This window comes from Anastrepha ludens, chromosome 2 (genome assembly GCF_028408465.1).
Source record: "Anastrepha ludens isolate Willacy chromosome 2, idAnaLude1.1, whole genome shotgun sequence".
In the NCBI taxonomy this organism is placed as follows: domain Eukaryota; kingdom Metazoa; phylum Arthropoda; class Insecta; order Diptera; family Tephritidae; genus Anastrepha; species Anastrepha ludens.
The window spans coordinates 79,757,735-79,781,157 of record NC_071498.1 but is presented as its reverse complement, the minus strand read 5'-3'; the positions used below and the strand labels follow the sequence as shown (position 1 = coordinate 79,781,157).

General features: G+C 35.0%; 1 protein-coding gene across 2 annotated transcripts; it reads right to left on the bottom strand.

Moving 5' to 3' along the window:
- Positions 1 to 20,077: 20,077 nt before the first annotated feature.
- On the bottom strand, positions 20,078 to 21,794 carry LOC128858198 (protein zerknuellt 1-like). Of its 2 annotated transcripts, XM_054094259.1 has the most exons (3): positions 21,640 to 21,792; positions 20,733 to 21,555; positions 20,080 to 20,661 (listed from the first exon to the last, which is right to left on the bottom strand). In XM_054094259.1, the coding sequence occupies exons 1-2, from the start codon at positions 21,733 to 21,735 to the stop codon at positions 20,782 to 20,784; spliced, it is 870 nt and encodes a 289-aa protein (XP_053950234.1). In that variant the 5' UTR covers positions 21,736 to 21,792; the 3' UTR covers positions 20,080 to 20,661; positions 20,733 to 20,781. The 2 variants fall into 2 exon arrangements, with proteins under 2 accessions (XP_053950244.1, XP_053950234.1); XM_054094269.1 differs by having other exon boundaries at positions 20,078 to 21,555; positions 21,652 to 21,794.
- Between the last annotated feature and the right edge of the window lie 1,629 nt (positions 21,795 to 23,423).

Sequence of the window (23,423 nt, the reverse complement as noted above, 5' to 3'; positions counted from 1 at the left end):
TACTGAACAGAAATCTCAGCTTTCAAACCATAATTATCGATATCGATAGTTATATTATAGCTATAAAAAACACCCCATATTTTAAAAATTGAAAATGGATATCGTGGTTGACGTCGATTTGACTCTCGCAGTCACCCCACTTTGATTTATCTTTTTTTTTTCATTTTGATGCTCGTGGGACTCTCGTAATGAGGAGTAACCTTTTTAAAAATTTTAGAAAATCTCTAATTTCCAGAGATGAGATCTTCCGGCTCATTAAAAAATTTTTAACCTGAAGTGATGAATCTACATTTGGATAGAGTAGAGCGAGACCGTCTCTTCCGCATTTAGACAGTTTCTGCAGAAACAATGTGACAAATGTCTATCGTCTTGTATCGTAATTCTCAGCGAATTTGGCTATGAGTGACGTCACTTTAGCGTGCAATGTGACCAAGTTACCATTTAGAATAGTTAGCATTTTTTTTTTGTTCTTTAGTAGTTTTTATTTCGGAGTTTTTAAATATTTTCTTTATTTAAACTAAAAATTCTTACTGAATTAAATGATGAAAGAAGATAATTGATTTTTAGTTATTATAAAATCTAACGATATGGAATTCGAGATCTCATTAAATTCGCGTAGAATCCGAGCAAGAAATGCATTGGACTCGAAATTCGGTAAGAGTTTCGTAAAGTTCTCGCCGGAATAAGAAATTTAATTCGTTGCAAAAGAAACGCACAATCAATGTCACCTTGAATTAAATTAACCACAAAGGTAGCGATAGAATCGACCTTCTGCACCAAAACGACTTTAATCCAATCAATAGCAATCGGGAAGGATAAGGACAGGAAACTTTAATGATTTAAGGTATATTTAAGAAACATTTTTGTGCCCGTTTTATTCTCGTGATAGGCAATTGGTGATAAGTTCATATATTAGTTATTTCTTCCTGACGTTTTTGTAGCCTCTTCTAATGAAAATGTGATATTTATAGTTTTGTATTTCTTCAAATTTTCTACTCTTTAGTTTTAGTTCTATTTAGTCTTACTTTTTTATCATCTGGCCACACTATCGGTAATTGCATTATTGTTGGTGTTAGTTATGCAGGCCACAGACGGGAAACGTGGTATGGTGTTTATTTGTGTGTGAAAAGAAGTGAGGAGAGGAAGAGAAAAAAAGTTTAAAAGGCGAGTGTTCGCATGTGCATACATTTTTTTCACGCTTTTTATATTCGCGTTTTTGCCTACTTCTGTATATTTTATAATACAATTTGCCACGCTCTTACTTTTGCACAATGATGGCTAGCTTTTGAACGAATCTATAAGTTCCTCAATAAATGTTTTGCTTTATGTTGCATGTGTCCACTCATGTCAACACTCTGATTTTCTTTTGAAACATAGAAAGTGTGGAAAAAAATAAATTTTAATGCGAAAACTCATCTCGCCTTTAACATTACTCCCGCATCCATATTCAACCACTTCTTTTCTTCGTCCTCTCCTCCCTTCTTTTCACGCACAAATAAACACCATACGAGTGCATGACAACAATTTTTTTCCGCGTTCTATGTTCACTCAGCAACGAACCACATGAAACTAAAATCCTCAATCCATTGTTTCGATTTGTATCCCGTCTGTGGCCTGCTTTATTTCTGTGTGACATTTGTTCGCTTTATGTAAAGGGTGTTTTTTTTAGAGGTTAGGTTTTCAAGATGAAATAAAACATATATAATTTAATGTTATGGCCAAGAATTTAGCTTTATTATAAAGATAAGGGTTTGCCATTATGTTTTAAAAATGATTTCGGGCAAGTGGCCGCCGCGGCTGGCTCGAATAAATTCCAGCCGATTTGCAGCAATTGGGGCCGTATTATTGCTGACATACGCGCCGAATATTCTCTTCCAAGACGTCAATCGTCTCGGGCTTATCTGCGTAGACAAGCGACTTCACATAGCCCCACAAGAAATAGTCCAGCGGTGTTATATCGCACGATCTTGGAGGCCACGCCACAGGTCCACGGCGCGAGATAATGCGCTCACCAAAAGTTTCCTTCAATAAATCGATTGTTGCGTTGGCTGTATGGCATGTAGCGCCGTCTTGTTTGAACCAAAGGTCGTCCAAATCAACATCGTCCAATTCAGGCACGAAAAAGTCATTAATCATGGCTCTATAGCGCTCTCCATTGACTATATGGACCAATGATTCCCTCTGCCCATAGAGCACACCAAACAGTGACTTTTTAAGGATGTAACGGCGTCTCAGCAATGGCTTGTGGATTATGTTCACTCCAAATGCGACAATTTTGCTTATTGACATACCCATTCAACCAAAAGTGAGCTTCATCGCTGAACAAAATTTTCTTGTGAAAATCGGGATCGGTGGCCATCTCGTTTTGGGCCCATTCACCGAACGTGCGACGCGCTTGATGGTCGTTCGGCTTCAATTCTTGCACGAGTTGGATTTTGTAAGCCCGCAAACCAAAATCCTTCCGCAAAATCTTCCATAAAGTGGATGGGCACATCTCCAATTGCTGCGTGCGATGGCGGATGGACTCGTTCGGGTCTTCTTCGATACTCTGCTCCACAGCAGCAATAGCGTCTTCGGTGCGCACTGTACGACGTCTCTGAGGATGCGTATTATCCACTAGAGCAAACGTGGTGCGAAACCGATCCATGGTTAATCGAATTAGTAACTCTGATGGACGATTATGTCGACCGAATATTGGACGCAGCGCGCGATGCGTCGCGCGAACCGAACCATTATTTTCGTAATAAATTTGCACGATTTGCAAACGTTGTTCAGGTGTAAGTCTATTTATTATGAAATGGCAAACCAAACTGAGCATAAATCAAGTGACAGCTGTCAAAAAGACCATCTACGAAAAAGTAGTGCCAACTTGAAAACCTAACCTCTAAAAAAAACACCCTTTATTTGTTTGTTGTTCTCCTTCGAGCAGGCAAATCTCTCCCTCGCAACTGCAGGGTTGCCTAGTTTTGGATATAAAAAAACAACAAAATGCCCGTTTAAAAGAAGGAATACCAAATTTTTATTGAATCACTTAAAGAACTTTGTATGCGTGACAAATTGTCTTTAAAATGTGCGTTTTTTTAAATAAATGTGTTATGCTTATGTACAATTTAATTTATGAGTTTTTTTTGTTAAGCGAGACTCTTTTGTTAAGGGAACGACTTTTTTGCTATATTTGAAGTTATGTAACTACATAAGGTACTCTCTTTGTAAAAATGTCAGTATGGTTTCTTTAGTATTTTCTGGTATTTTGTTGTTTATTTTTACAATGAATATAACTCTTAATGTCCTATGTCTCACTAAGGATTGATGACCGGAAGAAACGATTACACCTTTATGGTTTTAATTCGCATTCAATAAATTCAAAGGCTTTTTAAAATGTGCTAAAAGGTTTTCCATCTTAAGAAGGGTTTGAGAGAGGGGCATTTAATATTTTTGCATAACCTTAAATCCTTAAATGGAGCCAAAAATTAAATTTGCAAATTATGAAATTTTATAAGAATCAACTAATTTTCATTAGCTCTAAAATCTTCTCAGAGTGACCTTTTTTAACCTTTTTTTGTTTATTAATATGGTTTTTTTTTTACTTAAAGTTTCGGTAGCTTTAAAATAAAAAAAGAAACAAACACGAAACTTAAACATTTTTGCATTTTGGGTATAAAAAAGCATTAAATCTATTGTGAAGAGCAAATGCACAACTCGCAAACGTGACGTCACGCACTCTTGATGGGCGCAATCTTCTTTCTATCATTCTTGGCTTTATGTTGTTCTCCTTTTGTTTCTTGTTCTCCTTCGAGCAGGCAAATCTCTCCCTCGCAACTGCAGGGTTGCCTAGTTTTGGATATAAAAAAACAATAAAATGCCCGTTTAAAGGAAGGAATACCAAATGTTTTAAGAGCTTTATATCCGTTGCAAATTGACACTGTGCGATTTTTAAAATAAATGTGTTATGGTTATGTGCATGACTATATGGAAAAAGCAGAGTTTTAAAAATCCATCCTTGCATTCAAAATTTATGTTAAGGGAACATCTTTAAAAAGAGCCAAAAAACACTTTTTGAGGTATTTGAGGCTATATAACAAGATAAGTTTGACGTTATGCAACAACAAGGTTTCTTAATTATTATCTAGTATCTCTTTTTTTTGCGTTTTTTAATATAATTACCTATGGTTTTGATTCGTATTCAGTAAATTCGGAGACTTTGTAAAATTTATAAAAAGGTTTCAAATGTTATTTGAGTGAAGTAGATCCAATGTTCTTGCATAACTTCAAAAGGAGCAAAAAATTAGATTTTCACTTTGAAAACATCAAATTTTCTAAGCATCAACAAATTTTCAAAAGAACTGAAATATAGTCGGTATAAGCTTTAAAGGCAAGAGTGGCATTTGTTAGCCTTTTTTAATTTAATTTAAGAATTTTTTTTTTAACTTATAATTTTACTTGCTTCAAATTAAAAAAAGAAACAAGCACCAAACTCAAATGTTGGGTATAAAAAAGCACTAAATTTGTTGCGAAAAGCAATGGGTTGGCAACACTGCACGACTCAGCTAGTGTGACGGCACGCACTTTCTGATGACCGCAATCTTGTTTCTATCATTCTTGACTATTAGGCAGTGCCTATTTGGCCTAGCACAGATTCTGTGCGGCCACAATTGTGCAGGTGCGATTTGCAGGTGGGATCTTTACACCAACTTTCATTCGCTGTTCTTACAATTTTCTCCTAAAACCAAATGAAGTGCTCGAGAAATTTTTAAAATTACAAACAAAGTTGACAAACAAAATGTAGTCGAAAACACTTTTATCCAGAAAATGTTCAAAATGATTAAACGATACAATACTTATTTTCAATTGATTGCAACAAATCACAATTGACAATTGATTTTTTCTTAGTTGTTACCACTAAATTTCTTAACAAACTTTAGACCTTAACATCCCAAATCTGTACACTTTATAATTATTATTATTATTTTTTTTTCAATAATGATGATTTATCAAGTGTTTGAAACGAGTAATCTGTTTCAAAAGTCAAAAAGTACTTCCCTTGAAAATTTTTTCAAGGTGTTAAATGCAATTGACAAATTAACTGATTTATGAGCGATTCAAATTTAACTTTTAATGGTGCTTCAAACATTTCAGAGTTGGGCTAAATTCTGTTAACTAGTTAGTAAAACCAAAATAAAAAAAATTTATTTGCCTCGTTTCTATAAATAGACTAAAAAGAAAAGAATTTTTGCTAGACTCTTGAATTATTTTTGATAAGTTTTGATTAAAAAATTTTAGCATCAGTCATTAAAAGCAATTTATAGGATTTTAAATTAAAATCGTGGAATGAAACCATTCAATAATTTTTAAATAAAAACTATTTCATCTGAAATTTGGTTATGTTCTAAATTAAATTTTTGCTCCCTACGGACTCCCTTCAGTTAAGGACTAAACAGCTGACGTCTCTTTACTTTGCACTGCTTACCATAGAGGGGTGAAAAGCATGGGGTATAAAAGCTTTTTGGTTTATGATTGTTAAGGTATGCACAGAAGCCAAAAATTGTATAACTTGATAAAAGTCTAGATTATTTGTAAATTTTGTTTGAATTTGTTAAATGTATAGAACTGGGCTTTAAATGGGCCTTACAGTGTTTGTCATTTAAAATTATTCTTTTTTTTTTTTGTTTTTTGTTAAAACACCATCTGTAATACGAAAGCGGGATAAAATTGTATTTGTGGTACAACAAATGCCCAAATACCTTTCAACGGATACGACGCGCCTTTGCTATATTTCAATCACTATTATATACTATTTACATATATTAAAGGCAGAACACACCGTCAACAGAAGACGCTGACTCTCAGTGCATAATACTGAAAACAGTAACCTACGTACGTAGTCCCGTACCGCAGCCCCTAACGAGCACAAAACTGAGCAAAACTCATCCCGTAGAGAACAACTGCGTTCTTTTAGTTATTTACATGTTTACACAACACATCGGTTTGTGTGTGTATGTGTTTGGTTGTATCCATGATGGAAAGAATAATGACATGGCGCCTATCGTGGTCGCATTACTTTGCTCTCATCGAATTTGACAACTAGTTACGTGATTTTAGCTCCAGTATGGCCAGATTACCATTTTCGTAACTTGATTTAGCATTTTTTTTTTTTTTTGTTATTTAGTCTGAGAGTTTTAGTTCTTTCTTCATGACATTTTTCTAGCCTGCTCTAATTAAAAGTAATGTTTATAATTTTGTAAAATATACATTTTTTTTAAATAAATTAAATTAATTTAAATTAATTAAATTAATAATTCACTTAGTTTTATTTAGCTGTACTTTTTTTAACATCTGGTGGCATTGCCCGCGATTGCAGGTGTTGTTGGTGTTCTTCTGCTTTCGGCAGTCAAATCTCTCTTTCCCTACTGCAGTCATAAAATGTTAATATAATTCTTTAAGAATATGTCAAAACGTAAATTTAAGTATATCTTATATTATACATCGTCACAGTTGCTGACTTTAGACGCATTTTTCTCAAAACTGTATTTTTCGAATTGGCGTACCCGATAACTCGAAAAGTTATTGACTGATCTCCCTGAATTTTGTGAATGCAAATTTAAAGTTTTCGAAAAAATTATTTTTTCGATGCAAAAATAGTAGGAAAATTCGCCCCAAAATTCATTTTTTTAAGCATTTTATTCCGCTAATTTTGTTTTTTTCATTTTTGTTTAATTCATATAGAAATTATGACATTAATAAACACAAAAATGTTTGTTTTTTTGTATTCAGGTCACTGACGCCGATGCTACAACGCCCGCTGCGACCCTCCTAAAAGAATTAAGTGTACATCCGCCATTTTAAATGATTAAAATAAAAAAAATATATATTATTTTAATGTATATATAAACAGTATTCCATTTTTGAAAAAAATATATTGACTTCTTCATTTTAAATAATTTTAATGAAAATCAGGGAAAATATAGCCTTTTACAGGTATCTGTCCCCTTAAAAAATCGTTTGTATGAAGACGCGCAGGAAACGTACAGTTCGATTCTCCATACTCGAAATAGGATGAAACGGTCCTATCCGGTGATGTCTTTTTCTGTGGCTCTAACAGTGATATTAATCGATTATAAAGAAACGGATGTATAAGAGAATTATTATTATTTATTTAAAAAAGTATACAAATCAGCAATTTTAATTTAACTTCTAGCTCCAGCAACTGAAGGTCTTCGGCTGAGAGAATAGTACATTCTATGTTTAGAAAATCCAAGACAAATAAAAAAAGAAGAAGAAATTCGACGTACACTTCTTTTGTACGTCCATGACTCGAATTGTGATGACTACTCTACAGTTAACCATCTAAATTTGGCCCAGATTTAGCCATTTCAGGTTATTACATATGTACTTTAAAAAATGAAAAAAGACTTGGACAAATAAAATTTACTTATTTCTATCCATTTCGATTTATTTAAGAGAAAAGTAAAAAAATGAAGTATTCCTTTAATAATTAATAAATATTTCTTAATTAATTTCAGACCATTAGTGGGTGTCCTTCTTCTTTAGGGATAAAAATTCCTAAGTATGCAAACAGTCCCGACTCAAAAATACGGTGAAATTATAAATATTTGCTTCGAAAATTGAAATTCAATTACAATTAACTTTTTTCTTATTACATACATACATTTTGACAATCATTATTGTATTCTTTTCATGTTTACTCTACTTCTGCAGCGTTATTGTTTCGCACTATGCCATTATTACGAACCCTTCTGCATTGATTGATTCCCTTTCGTAAAAACGTGACTTTTTCAATACATACAAATTTTATCTAACACAACTTTTTTCCAAAAAAGTTTAGTTTTTATGTACATATCTATTTTAATAAGTAAGTCAACTTGTATGGCAATTCGTGTGCATTTGTGACAGCGCAGATAAATCGGTGTCATCATATCATATACTCATTTTGACAACACCGCCATTTTTATATGACAATCAGTGAACAAATTCATAAGCGCTAAGAATCACCATTAAGCGCAAAATTGGAATTTTCTTCAATCGGTTGATACCAGATTGTAGTGATGCGATGTCTACGCACTAGCAGATGTTGGCCATGAATCACAAATTATTCGCTTTATGGCCTGAAATTAAGAAATATTAAGTCGTGCTGTTGTTAAAGTTTGCAAACAATTTTTTCTATTATTATTATTGCTTTTCTGAAGTTTACATACATATGTATGTATGCGTGTGTGTATGTGTATGAAAATACGGTCGGAAATGATGATGTACAAAAAAGGCAAAACTAGATAATTAAAAGCAGATCTAATTTATTGGAAACAGTCGCAAGTCATTGTGATTCAAAAGAACAAAATGACGTTTGTAAACAGAAAGTAATAAAATCCTTTTCAATGCAATAATAATAATGAAAACACTAAGCACTGTTTTCGCAATGAGTTATCTATGAACATATCAAGAAGCTGTACATAAATTCTTATATAAGTTAATTTTAGGTTTGTAAAAAGTTGTGTCACTTACAAAAATAATAAAATAATAAATCGTGCAAAATCCACGAGTTGTTTTTCCACAAATCCTTAATTTTTTGTCGAGTTGCTTCACGTAAACGTAGCGTAACATCCAAACAATAGCCCTTATTATCTGTTTGATCCTCTGGCGAAAATTTGTGATGTACAATACCGCTTCCATAGTTATATCTTACTGAAATGCATAGATCTCACATAGGCCACAAGGGTCCGTAGTGTTACCAGTGTTGTTGGAGTCGTCTTAAACATAGTCCGTGATACATGTCTTGGCGAGTTTTAATGAGCAGTTTTAACTTGTATCAGCAATATCCTTCAGAAATAAAAAGTATACCGATCCCAAGCAGTTGTAACGAATTCTGCTTAGAGAAGGACAGTGGCAAAGGAGGTGTTCTAACGTACCCCTTTCTTCATTTCATAAGTTACACCCGTCGTTCTGCACCAATCCCATATTAGTTGCGTGATATGGAGTGAGGCAATGACCGTTAAGCACTCCAACCAATATTTTACATTCTTTCCCTTAAGCAATTTCGTAGCATTATTTTGGCAATCTTGTCGGAGGTCGAGGCTTCACATATAAATTGTGCTTCAAGAATTAGTTTGTCGTCTAGTTCCGTCTGAAAACTGAATGGGAGGGATATATGTTCGACGTACTCATCATAGGCAAGCGGGTGTCTGCCTTAGCAAGCTCGTCAACTCTCTTATTTCCCTCTATTCCTTGGTACCCACTAACTTCTGACCTGTCTATTCTTGCAGAGCTCGTCTATTTTGGATCTAAGGTATTTCGAGCTAGTCATTACAGCCATTATGGCTTTAATAGCAACTGGATTATCGATGAAGATATTTCTGCGAGTGGAGTGAATTACAATACAAAAAACAATTCAGCTGCTTTGGTTATAGCATAAATATCAGCGTGAGATATGCTACAGTGATTACGAAGCCTGAAAGACTTTTGGAGATCAAACTGTGGACAGAAGACAACCCCTCCTACTCCTTCCGTCATTTTGGATTCGTCTGTAAAGAAATTGTAAGCATGGTGTTCGGATTCTAAATCCTTCTGCCAGTCATTCTTTTATATTACAAAACCAGGCCTCTTGCCAAAGTTTACTTGTGGAATAACGTAGTCTGACCTTCCGTTTAGGTCCTGTATGTTACTGTCACCAGAAGGCCTCTGTGAGAGTTGTCCAGTCATCCTCAGTCTTAGTGCAGAGCTTTTACTTAAGTCAAGACATTTTATTATATACAATTGGGTCGGATTCAACCTTGTAATTTAAGATTCTTTTATTAGCAAAACAGTTTCCCAACATTTCCAAACTTTTATTATAAAAGTTTAGTTATGGAGGTAGATATGCAAGCAATGTAGTTAAAAAAAATATGCCAATAAATCCCTCATGACCTAAATTATTATTTCTGAGATGGACGAGTGCAAGCTCCACATCATTTGATGAAATAGCTAAACAATCGATGATATCTAATAGCAAAGAGTCAATTGTGTGATTGTTAATGGGGTCGCACTTATTGTACACTTTCTGAAAAAAAAATGCAAATAGAATGTACTGGGTTGTCAAATGCAATGTTTTCATAAGGAAGGCTAATCGATAACCTTATGTTATGTTTGTGGAAGAAAGCAATTACGTTAGCTTACTACTATGGGCAAAAGGTAATTTGGTTGTAAAATGAAAAATCTTTATTTATTCTTGTAAATCAATTTCATGCCCTTCAAAATAATCCCCTCTCGATGAAATACACTTATGCCAACGATTTTTCCAATCCCCGAAACATGCCAAATAGTCCATTTCCGGTATAGCCATCAGCACCTTCTTCGATTCAGTTTTTATCTCCTCAATCGACTCGAAACGCGTTCACCGGAGTGGTCTCTTGAGGGAATAGCCAGAAGTAACACGGAGCCAAATCAGGCGAATACGGTGGTTGCGGAACGATATGCGTGGAATTTTTGGCAAAATGGTCACGAAGAACGAGTGCAGTGTGAGACGGTGCATTATCGTGATGTAAAAACCAAGAGTAGTTGGCCCATAATTCTGGTATTTTTAGACGAATTGCTGCACGTAAACGACGCATAACGCTCAAATAATATTCCTTATTAACAGTTTCGCCAGGTGGAAGGAATTCATAGTGCACCACGCCACGAAAATCGAAAAAAACTGTCATCATGACCTTTATTTTTGAACGACTTTGACGTGCTCTTTTCAGGGTCGTAAACATAAATCCAAGTCTCATCTCCCGTAATGATGCATTTGAGCTTGTCCTGATAGTCTGAAAGCATTGTTTCACACACATCAACGCGACGACTTTTTTCCAAGAAATTCAGAGTTTTCGGTACCAAACGAGATTTGACTTTTCGTAGGCCCAAATGGTCTTTCAAAATGGTCTTTTCACAGATCCTTCTGATATTCCGATCATATCAGTAAGGTCTTTAACAGTCAACCGACGATTTTTGAGCACTAACTCCTTCACTTTATTGACGTGTTGGTCATCTGTTGACGTCGATGGTCGTCCGGAGCGATCCAAGTCATCAACACGTTCTCGACCCTCTTTGAAGTCTTTGCACTACTTTTAAACATTTTTCTGCGACATGGTCGAATCACCAAATGCCGTCTGCAACATGCTAAACGTTTCCGCAGCCGAAATTTCATTCCGCAAACAAAATTTTATGGCACTTCTCTGCACAATCAAATCAGACATTGTAAAAATCGAAAAATGCACTCTTGGTCGTTTGGCAAACACAAGCGTAAATATATTACTGATAAAGACATTCACATGAAAGTTGGCCCAGATGTTATTAACAGTGCTGCCAACTCATGAAAAAAATAACTAGAGCGAAATTTTAATCCCGCGAAGTTTGACAAATAAATTCACCTTACTTTTTGCCCACAGTAGTACCTTCAAATATTTGATTTTAGACATTGGTACAAGCCTCGCAACATTCCAACACAATCCTTTCAATCGTACATACAGGGAATAAAAAGAATCGCCTACAAAATAAAGATAATCATAACTTACATTTAATTTGAAATACTTATGAAAATAAAATGATTTAAAACATTTTTTCTTGTTATTTTCTAACCTGTTGCCTGTCCGCATTTCATCAAGTAATGTATTTTGGAAACTTAAATCTACGCACCGCAGCACCCAATTTTTCACCCAAACACTTCTTTTTTTTTTTTTTTAATTTGATCCCTTTTTATTAAATATGCTGCGATGGCAGCTGCCACTCTTATTTTACCACAAGACATTTTTACACTGTCATTCGTAAAAAAAGCAAACTACTTCAAACAATTTCTTGCAGCAAGTTCGTCGTGATAACTTCTACAAACTACTTCTGGAAGCAGACTTCCGCAAGTTTCGGTTTGAGTGGAAACATTTCAGCAAATACTTGCAGAAGTTCTTCCGCAAGTGACTTGCTAGTGGACACACGGCTTGAGAAAGTGTGAGTGTTTTTCTGATTACGTTGTATAATTCAGCTGAATTTCTGTAATGGAACGAACAGTTTATAGAAACCCGGATAATCTAATAAAATGTATTAACGGGGCAGCACTGCATATGCACAATGAGTATAAATAAAGGCACATTCAAGGTGTTAGCAAAAGTGCATCTCATTTATTTGGTCTCAATCTTTATCAATATTTGTTTATAGATTTTGACAATCCGCCTTGGCGTACATATAAGTTAACGCTACTTATATTTAAAGTTCATTCACTACACGCGTTTCCGCTGAAAGTTGATCCACCTCAGTTGCTCGATCTTTTCGCTGACGCTATGTCTGTAATAAACCGTGTGAACGGCAACAAGTGAAATTCCGCGAATATGGTCACGCGGCATAACAGGTGATTGAGGGAATACATAGGTTAAATTAGCTTTAAGAAATTTTGTAAAGTTTAGTTGATAATTTGCAGTTGTGAAATAAAGGCGGAGTTACTCCGAGAAAGCGGAGTTGCTCCGGAAAAAAATTATTTTTTTAAAGTTATCAATGTAGTGATAATTAATTGGCGCCCAACGTGGTAGGAGGAATTCGGCGCGAGTATTTGTAAAAAGGACAAGCAAGTCAAAATTTTTGCGTGCATAAGACGACCTCAAGTAGCTCGCCGCACCTCAAATAGCTTCAATTTTTAAGTGCCAAGACGACCTCAAGCAGCTCGCCGCGCACCACAAATGTGCCGAAAACTCCAATAAACCACAACAACTCCTGTAAAGGACAAGGTACAACCACGTCTGTAGACCAGTTCGCAGACAACCTCGCGAGAAGGACTACTGGTAGACCCCCAGTAGCCGAAATAGGCAAAAAGGACCCCCTACAGACTCTGTGTAGGCAACGGCGGTAACTATTTAAAATTAATTTAGAAATAAGAAAACCAGAAATTGTGGAAATTGTGTGAAAATAATTGAAAAAAAGTAGAGTTAAATTTTAAAAGCCCGATTGTTAAATTTAGTTACGAAGTGGAAAATAGTTTTATTATCCAAGGAAAATCCATGAGAGAATAATTAAATTGAAGAAATTAATAGTGAATTAATAAATTAAGAAATTAAGTATAAAAAATAATAGTGAATAAGAGCTAAATATTTTGTAAAGTATTTTTATGAGCCAATTAAAGAGTTAAATATTTTGTAAAGTGCAAATTTGAAACAAGGGACTTTAGCTAAATTAAATTTTATAAAACTAATAAATTTTAACCAAATTTAAATTATCTCTTGACATTCAAAATGAGTAACCCAAATAATTTAATTAGACCTCCTATCCTTAATGCACCAATCCCTCCTAATCCTAACAATGCTATCAACATACCAGGACTGAGTGAACTAATTACGAACATTGTGAATAACGCGATAAGGAATACGAACAGTGACTTAGTAGGAACAGATCAAATAATAAATCCGGAACACCGTAACAATTTAGGCGAACTCGATAAAATACCGGATATAGTAAGATCAATTAGAGAATTCTCAGGAAAACAAGAAGAATTTAACTCATGGAGGAAATCAGTAGAGCGTATACTTAAAATTTACGAACAGTCATTACATGTTGATTAAAAACTGCCTTAAAATAAAACTAAAACAACAAATATCTCAGGACGTAAACGTAATCAACATAAGATCAGACCATCTAACACCACTTCAAAATGCTAATCTTAAAAAATTAACAGAAAACTACAAATCTTTATTTAGCGATCCAGACGAAAAACTAACCTTCATCACCACAGTAAAAGGAGAAATTCGTACGATATCAGGAACCCCCGTTTATACAAGAAATTACCCCCTATACGCGACGGTATTATTCGACCATCTAGGTCTCCATATAACTCGCCTGTATGGGTAGTACCAAAAAAATTAGATGCGTCAGGAGAGAAAAAATACCGAATGGTGATAGACTATAGGAAACAAAACTCAGTAACAATAGCACATAAATATCCAATACCCGAAATAAATGAGGTACTTTCAGAACTTGGAAAGAATAAATTCTTTTCAGTACTCGATCTAAAGAGCGGCTTCCATCAGATTCCTTTAAAAGAATCAGATATAGAGAAGACAGCTTTTTCGGTGAATAATGGGAAATATGAATTCACCCGATTACCTTTCGGTCTCAAGAATGCTCCTTCTATTTTCCAAAGAGCTCTTGACGACATTTTAAGGGATCACATAAGGAAACGATGTTATGTTTACATCGATGACGTTGTGATATTCAGTAAAGACCAAGAAACCCATTTTAATGATATTAAAACAATTTTTGATACCTTGAAACAAGCAAATTTAAAAATTCAGCTTGACAAATGTGAATTCTTAAAGACAGAAGTAGAATTTTTAGGTTTTATTATTTCGGAAAACGGTCTCAAAACAAACCCCAAAAAAGTAGAGTCAATAATAAATTTTCCAGCCCCCAAAACCCTGAAAGACTTAAGATCATTTTTAGGTCTGTCTGGTTTTTATCGCCGCTTCATCAAGGACTATGCGAAGCTTGCGAAACCCCTGACAGCCCTTTTAAGAAGGGAGGATGGACGTGTGTCCAAAAATCGATCCAAAAATATTCAAATCACATTAAATGAAGAAGCCTTAAGTGCATTCGACAAAATCAAACTTTCTTTGACTACAGAAGATATAATACTAAACTATCCCGATTTTACAAAACCCTTCCAACTAACCACAGATGCATCTAACTATGCAATAGGAGCAGTCCTATCTCAAAATGACAGGCCCATCGTTTTCATATCTCGTACATTAAGCGAAACAGAAGAGCACTACGCTACCAACGAGAAAGAGATGTTAGCCATCATCTGGTCACTAAACAATTTACGTAATTATCTCTACGGGTCACGAAAAGTTCAAATCTTTACGGACCATCAGCCTTTAACTTACGCCCTCAGCAATAAGAATAATAACAATAAGATGAAGCGATGGAAGACCATCCTTGAAGAGTATAATTATGAATTATACTACAAACCAGGAAAGGCAAACGTCGTAGCAGATGCCCTATCCAGACTACCCCAAATCAACCATCTAACAAATTCTGAAAATGACTATAATTCACTAAGCGAAACTATCCACAGCGACATTAGTTCTTCGCATCATTTGATACCAATAGCCCAAGAACCAATAAATGTGTTCAAGAATAAAATTTTTCTTAAAATAGAAGAAACGTCATCTTATCAATTTCAAATTATATTTCCAACTTATCATAGGCATATCATTACTGAAACCGAATTCAACCAACAAAACTTAATAAATCTTCTGAAAAGATATCTAAACCCATCAGTTATTAATGGCCTTCATACTGACGAGAACACCTTAGGAAAAATCCAAGAAATTTACCCAATTTATTTTAGCAACTGCAGAGTAAGATTCGCAAGAAACATAGTGAAAGACTTACCTAACGAAACAGAACAGAGTAATGAAATAATTAAAGAACACAAACGCGCTCACAGAAATGGTCGCGAAAATAAAGCACAAATTTTAAGAAACTTTTACTTCCCACAAATGCAAGCGAAAATTGATAGAATCGTTAAACAGTGTAAAATATGCAAGGAACAGAAATACGAACGACATCCTACGAAACCACTATTACAATCAACTCCTATTCCTCAATATCCAGGACAAATAGTTCACCTCGACATTTATCATACTCACAAAAAAGTAATACTAACAGCCATAGATAAATTCTCGAAGTATGCCCAAGCTAAAATACAAGAAGGGACATTCAAGATAGTACACCATATTGACCTGGACCAATACGACAATTTTTTAAAAGACGTACTAGCCTACCTTAACAAGAATATTCCCGCTAACAACCTTTTCTACCCCATCCTTAAGTCTCAGATAGACATATCCTTAGTAATACTTTCGAACATAAAACCAAAAATGGAATTTAGAAATAAGAGAGCTATTAATGCATTAGGTACGGCATGGAAGTACATTGCTGGTACTCCTGACCGCGAAGATTTTGATATTTTGAATAATGATCTAAACAAACTAAAGGAAAATAATAATGATCAAGTAATAATTAATGAAGTTTTCAATGAAAGAATTAACAACTTAACAACATTAGGAAATCAACTACTAAATTCGATAAGAAAAGACAATTATGTAATAAGTGAAATAACTCTGAATCTGGAAAGTAAAATAAGAATTATTAAAGAAGAATTAGTAAACATTAAGTACGCCATTCAATGGGCTAAAATTGGAATTATGAATACAATATTGTTGAATAAAAAAGAAATTGAGATAGCAATCATGAAATTAAAAGAAGAAAGAATGCCATTCGCATCAGTTGAAGAAGCATTAGAATACGCAAAAGTTAACGTAATAACTAAGGAGTCAAGAATTTTATATTTGGTAAAAATACCACTAACAAACAATATTACTTATAAGAATATTATAATAAGACCAGTTAAGAGAAATAAAAAAATTACTAAACTTGATTTCGAAGAAATACTAAAGAACAAAAATGAAATATATGGAATTAAGAATAAATGTATGAAATACAATGAAATAAAAATTTGTGAGAGAAATAACATAATTAATATTAGTAACAGCACCTGCATCCCTCAAATACTAAATAGTAGAAAATCATTTTGCACAATAAGTAATAACCAACACGTACCAACAATCGAGGAAATACAGCCTGGGATAATCTTACTAAACGACTTCAATGGAACACTAAAAACGGAAAAAGAGCAGCGAACAATTACTGGTACTTATCTAATCAAGTTTCACAACACAACAAACTTTCACCAATATCGAAATGTCTACGTTGACAGCAGAACCAGCGATCATACAGCCAACACCGCTAGAAAGGGAACGCATCAACATTTTATCATTAGAAGCCCTCAACGAACTACATATTAACAACACGAAAAAGATAAATCTGTTAAGAACAGATTCGACAATAAATAAGAGCGCAATGCTAGGACTAGCAATAATCTTCACAGCAATAATAATAACCTTCAAATTTTGGATAAAACCCACATCAAAAATAATCATCCAAGAAGTACCAACGGAACCATTCAAATTAGTCGACCTAAGGACCAGCACCTTACCGAATCTCCCAGATGCATCAATTAACACAAATAATAACCAACTAGGAAACGTCGTTAGTTATTCAAATCTTCGACTACATGACCTACCCTATTTCTAATAAGACGATCGAGGACAATCGTTTTTAAGAAGGGAGGAGTTAACGCTACTTATATTTAAAGTTCATTCACTACACGCGTTTCCGCTGAAAGTTGATCCACCTCAGTTGCTCGATCTTTTCGCTGACGCTATGTCTGTAATAAACCGTGTGAACGGCAACAAGTGAAATTCCGCGAATATGGTCACGCGGCATAACAGGTGATTGAGGGAATGCATAGGTTAAATTAGCTTTAAGAAATTTTGTAAAGTTTAGTTGATAATTTGCAGTTGTGAAATAAAGGCGGAGTTGCTCCGGGAAAGCGGAGTTGCTCCGGAAAAAAATTATTTTTTTAAAGTTATCAATGTAGTGATAATTAATTTATATACATATATTTAGTTTGTGTCAATGACACAATAACTCGTTTTCTGGGAATGATCTCTGGCGCCATTGTAGAACAGATTAAACTAATATTTTCAAAAGGTATAAAGTAAACAAATTTAAATAGTTGTAAAGCGCTAAACCAACCATGAAATCCTCAAACAGTTATATTCTCATTCAAGAGGTACATATCTACATACACATATACATATATATGTAGACAATACAGGCGCCACTTTGTTTTTCTTACATTTCTATCACACTTGTGACTGCTACCGTCTCGTATTTCGTTGCAATGGCAGATGTCCAAGGTTTTACACTGATACTTAACGCGGAAGAAATTTATTTGGCCTTGGATGCCGCAATGGAAGTACTATATTGTATTGTTGTGTGCAAAAAAATCAGCTGTTCTCTATTGCAAGTTGCATACATTGCTGTGAGAGACTTGACATACGGTAAGAGTAGAGTCAAATCTATTCAAATAAGGTGATTTCGGTTGAGCAGCTTATTTTTTTTTTGTGATGTTTGGCATTTCAAAAATATATAAGCAAACCAAAAAAAAAAAAAAATTAACAGAAGTGCGTGTTGAAAAAAGTCCCCGCAAGTACGGATGAATGAAGATAGAAGGTTTGCGCGGTTCGTGAAGCGCCAATTCGCTCTCAGTGAATTTAACATAATGATAACGTATTTTCAGAATTATACACGCAATTTATAAAGCACATCTTATACAACACTCGACAATTGCTAAAATAGTCTTTTAAAAGTCAACATCAATGATCCTTATTAAATATGATTCAATTACAAAAGCTTAGGGAAGTAATGATAAGGGAGTTTTGAGACTCCCTTATAAAGTGCTGCATTTATAAAGAATGGAGAGAGAAGGAAAAATATTTTCCACTTATTGCCTCAAGGCAGTAAAAAAAGAAATACGCAAAATAGATATTTAGTACTGAAATAAAAAATGAAAAAAAAAAATGTATATTAGTTATTTAATCTACATAAACCCTCCGTTGGACACCTTTTTTAAAACTTTCGGCTAACAATTCGATGGACCTTTGCTTTCTTTTGCAACACTTTGGATGTCGTGGCATTTGCCACCTATAAGGTTCTAGCGAGTATATTGTGTGAAAGGCGGAAGCCCATCATCGTTGACTTCAAAGCTGCATTCGACAGTACCAAAAGTATTTACCTACATAAGTATATGACGCGATGTCTGAGTTTGGTATCCCCACAAATAATAATACGTCTATGCAAAAGGACGTTGCTCCATACGTTCTGCGACGTTAAAATTGGGAAGGATCTCTTCGAGCCGTTTGATACAGAACGAAGTTTCAGACAGGGTGACTTGCTATCGTGTGACTTCTTAAACCTGATGTTGGAAAAGATCGTGCGAGCCGCAGAACTTAATCGCTCAGGAGGCACAATTTTTTATAAGAGCCTACAATCGATGTAGACATCATCGGCCTTAACAACCGCACTATTAGTTCTGCCATTCTGCGAATCAGCACCCAAGTTACTGGGATTCTATATCGCGGCCACCAACTGATATTGACAGCTTTTCTTCCTGCTTGCTTCTACTGATAAGCACCAGTTCTGTTTTTTGGGCAGCTAGTTCCAGGCTGGCGTTATTCAACCACCTTTGTATTCTTGTTATGGCGTCATTACATACATGATGCAATCTGCCTATGTGCTTATCAATCACTACCAGTGCGATATCGTCGGCGTAGCCTACTATGGTCGTATTAGCGGGCATTTCGGTTTTAAGAATGCCATCACACATAGCGTTCCATAGGGTTGGCCCAAGAACACCACCTGTCACGCTGTAGCTCATTGGGCCCTCCTCTGTATCATACTGCAGTACTCTCTTGTTTAAGTAGCTGCAGATGATTATAATAAGATACTTTGGTACCGAGAAGCTGCTGAGTGCATTCAAAGTATTTGCTAAATTCGTTTTTTATGTCTAATGTTGTAACTGCACATTTTTTCGTCGCTCTGGTGTCATTGTATTTATTAACAGTCTTTTTGGCCAAATCAACTACCCTCCCTATTGCATCGGCTCCGGTTGGTTGGTTGACTAAAATATCCCCAGAAATAAGAATTCTTCTTCTTCTTTATTAGCGCAATAACCGTTTACGCGATTTTGGCCGAGTTTAACAAAGCACGCCAGTAGTTTCTTTCTCGTGCTAAACGGCGCCAGTGCTTCAAAGTCACGTATGTGAGAATTTACAATATTCTACCTAAGTCTGCTTGATGTATTCAGGATATAATTTTCATTTATTTCCTGCGTTATCGCTCGAGAGGACTTAAAAGGGTCACGCATACTTTTCTTAACGATGGCCTTGTCCTGCTGAGTTGGAGTCTTCAAGCATATTTTTGTCTGTACTAATACATATTTTTGTCTGTACTAATACAATGGTACTTGATACCATTTGACGTGAACAACTCATTATTTCTGCAATTTTTGTTTGGTTTGCACGTTTTTGTTCTATTCAAGTAAGCAGTGAGATCCTCTTCTCATTTTCGTGCTCTATAACGATTTTGTTTTGTTCAAAAAACAAGAATTTACCGAAAAAAATTAGGTTTAATTTTGTTAACTTTAAACGCAACATTAAAAAAGTTAACGGGACTTATTGTCCGGTATTAAAGAGAAGTGATTCACATTATAACATTGGCATAAATACGCTACAATAATAATTCGTGAAGAGGACCCTATAAGTGCGCTATTTCTCTGTTCATAGATGTACAAATCCATGGGGATGGTTAAGTTAAAAACATGACTTCGAAAATGCGCATATTTTGATAACTTTGAAAAAATATAGTTTTATACAAAAGAATTTTTTCTGAATTACATATTAATTTGGTATATCTTTTTACATATTTATAGACAAATTTAGAAGATTGAATTCATATATTCACATATTTAATCCAATATAAGTACGTATGTTTGTATCCGTACTTCAGTTCTTTCATGACACACACGGTTTAGTAGAAAAGTAATTATAAGTTAATTAAGCTTATATGTTCGCACAATTGTAATCAGTAAGATTATAAGATCCAGGTACTTATGACGACTAAGTATTCGGGCCGGGAGTCCACTCTCTAATGCGATGCGAATCTTTATACGATGCCTTTTAAACAATATTTCTAAGATATTTATATATATAAATGCGATATTTCTATACAGAATACTAAATTTCCTTTTGCATTGAAATTACCATTCACATCGCCTTACAGAGTAGATCGCCTGATTGTTTTTATTATTCGTTACAAATCATTCTCTGCCAACCAATATAAAGGTTCACACCAAGAGACCGACTGAGATGTTGAAGACAAGCCATTGGATATATTTTCGATATTCAGTTGTTCTGAAGGTTTTTCTCTTCTCTCTATTTCTGGATTGTCCGCTCTACAATTTTCCGAATAGTTCAACGATACCAATTCAGTGACTTTTCCAATGGAAGTAGGGCCTGGCGTGTTTGTATTTTCGCACAGGTGCTGCAAGATTTCGCCCAGATCAGTGGATGGGCAAGATGTTGGAAAATCACTGGTGTTTTTCGTAAATACTTCTACAGTTTGTGGTGCGAGTTTTGTGGCTATGTTCGATCTCACATTAACTTCCGAGCCTTCACAAGCCATATCTAGCTGACGTCTCACAGAAGGATGAATGGAGTACGACAAAAGACGTTGTACTATATTTTTATGCTCGAGTTGTTCACTCAAACTTTTAGAATCCTTTGCGCTCATTTGGTCATTATAATTTAGGTCTTTAGAAGTTTTCTTTTGCTTCATGCGACGATTTTGAAACCATGTTTTCACTTGTCTTTCACGTAAGCACAAACGTTTGGCGATTTCCATGCGGCGTAAACGATAAAGGTAGGGGTTTTTTCGAAACTCAATTTCCATCTCGTAAGTTTGCTTTGTGGTGAATGCGGAGCGATGACGTTTATCTTTGTTTTCTGAGGTCGTGGACAGCTGACTATTTAATACGGCATTTCCTCTAGTGATTACTCGATTGGTGGTTGTGGTATGGTGTGCCGTCTGCAATGGTGTTTTAAGGTGGTTAAATAAATTATAATTTGTATTAAATTAATAATTTTATACTGCGTAAGTATTTTTGTTTACATTGATATTTACTCCATTATGAATCGGTGTTGTTACATCCTTCAAAACTGTTCTTTCCGAACCATACGCTGCAAAATAGTGCACTGTTGAAGCCATTTGTACTAAATGTAGTTACTACTTCAAATTCTAAATCACTTTGAAAGACAGTTCACCAACGAGTTTGCTTTTATACAGTTGCCATCAAGCTATTTTACAGGAATTTGTTCGTGGACATACAGACATACATACTAACATACATAAATATGTACAAATAAACGTCGCCTGAAAAGGGACATCAGATTTGCGTGAGCAGCCCTTAATCGCGGCTGGCACCACTATGGCGAGTCTTGTAGTTAGTAATACAATAGGCTTCGGGCACTGCAGCCATAGGTAGACAAAAATCTCCTTGTTCACGCTTAAACTTGAATTTAGCATGCATGAGGAAAAAGCAGTCACAACTGTCGAACGAAAAGTTGTTGGAGTTATAGGCTTGCCAGAATGAGTCCGTTGTGCCCGTTACGGCAGCGAGTTCGACTGACAGCCGAATTGATTGCCTGGATTTCAATAGAGCAGTTCGTTTTTGTTTTTATAAAACCCGTTGGCATTAATTGTCCAGAATTATTACTCGCTTAGAGCTCTGTTTGCCAAGACTTAGTTACTTAGGTAGTTTTCATAAAAGCTTAGAAATTGCACCTGCGATATTGTATTTATTTATTTGCTTTGTTTTTTTCATAATTTTCAATTCGACACGGTTCCATATGTTTAATATTTGTACGAAAAATCGTATGTGTATAATAGGCCTCTTCTTTTCGCCAAGCGTTAGCAAGTGGCGAATAGATGAAGCAACTGGTATAAATGAATATACGAGGGGTGTTCAAGAAATAAGGTAAACATTCGATTTTTTTATGTGGGTACACTCGTCTCGAAGATATGTTCACGATTTTAGGCAATATTTGCTTAAAAGGATCATAGCTGGTGACGAATCATGGGTATATGGTTATGACATGGAAACCAAAGCCGAATCGTCCCAATGAAAGAGTCCAGGAGACCCAAGAGTCGATAGCAGAAAATCGCAGAACACGCAAAACACTTGTCTTATTCATGCCTCTCACAAATAAAATAAATATGTTATATTGCTAAAACCGTGAACATGTCTTCGAGAAAAGTGTACCAACATAAAAAAATAATAATCGAAAGTCGAATGTACGTAGCCCGCGAAATTTGAATACTCGCCTTATTTTTTTGACACACCTCGAATCTTGGTACAGCTGGAATAGAACAATGTACATGTGTTAAAGTTAAAGTTTGTAAGTTATACCAGTTTAATGAGGTATAACCATACTCGCTAGCGGCGAATCTTATTCGATAACTTTTCTGTTGCTTTCGTATGCAAATTTTTCGTCAAGTTAGTCGAGCAGAGAAGTGACGCATAGAAGAGGTCTATATTTGGAGGAATATTATTCGAAATATGTAAAAAATATTTGGCAACACGATTCTCTCAGCTCTCAATTTACGTAAAATACAACTTAGGAATCAAAAAATTACAGCTTTCTAGGTTCTCAAAGTTAAGTGGAATTCAGGCTAACCGTAAACACGTGATGCTGGTATTATAGGTTGGCTTAAGTTTTGTGCAATTATGCCTAAGACTTGGCTAAGAGAGTTTTTCAGAGCTTATTCATAATAAATTATTTTATGCAGCAAATATGGGCGAACACATTCATTAAGGTAGTGATATCCAAAATTAATTTAAGAGAGTGTCAAATTGAAAAAAAAATATCTGTACCCATTTTAATTCATTTCTTTAT

Coding starts and splice junctions, on each gene's coding strand:
- LOC128858198 (XM_054094259.1), bottom strand. CDS start 21,735: ATGGCTTCAACAGTGCACTATTTTGCAGCGTATGGTTCGGAAAGAACA. Junction 21,556..21,639: donor ATAATGGAGTAAATATCAAT/GTAAACAAAAAT, acceptor ACACCATTGCAG/ACGGCACACCATACCACAAC.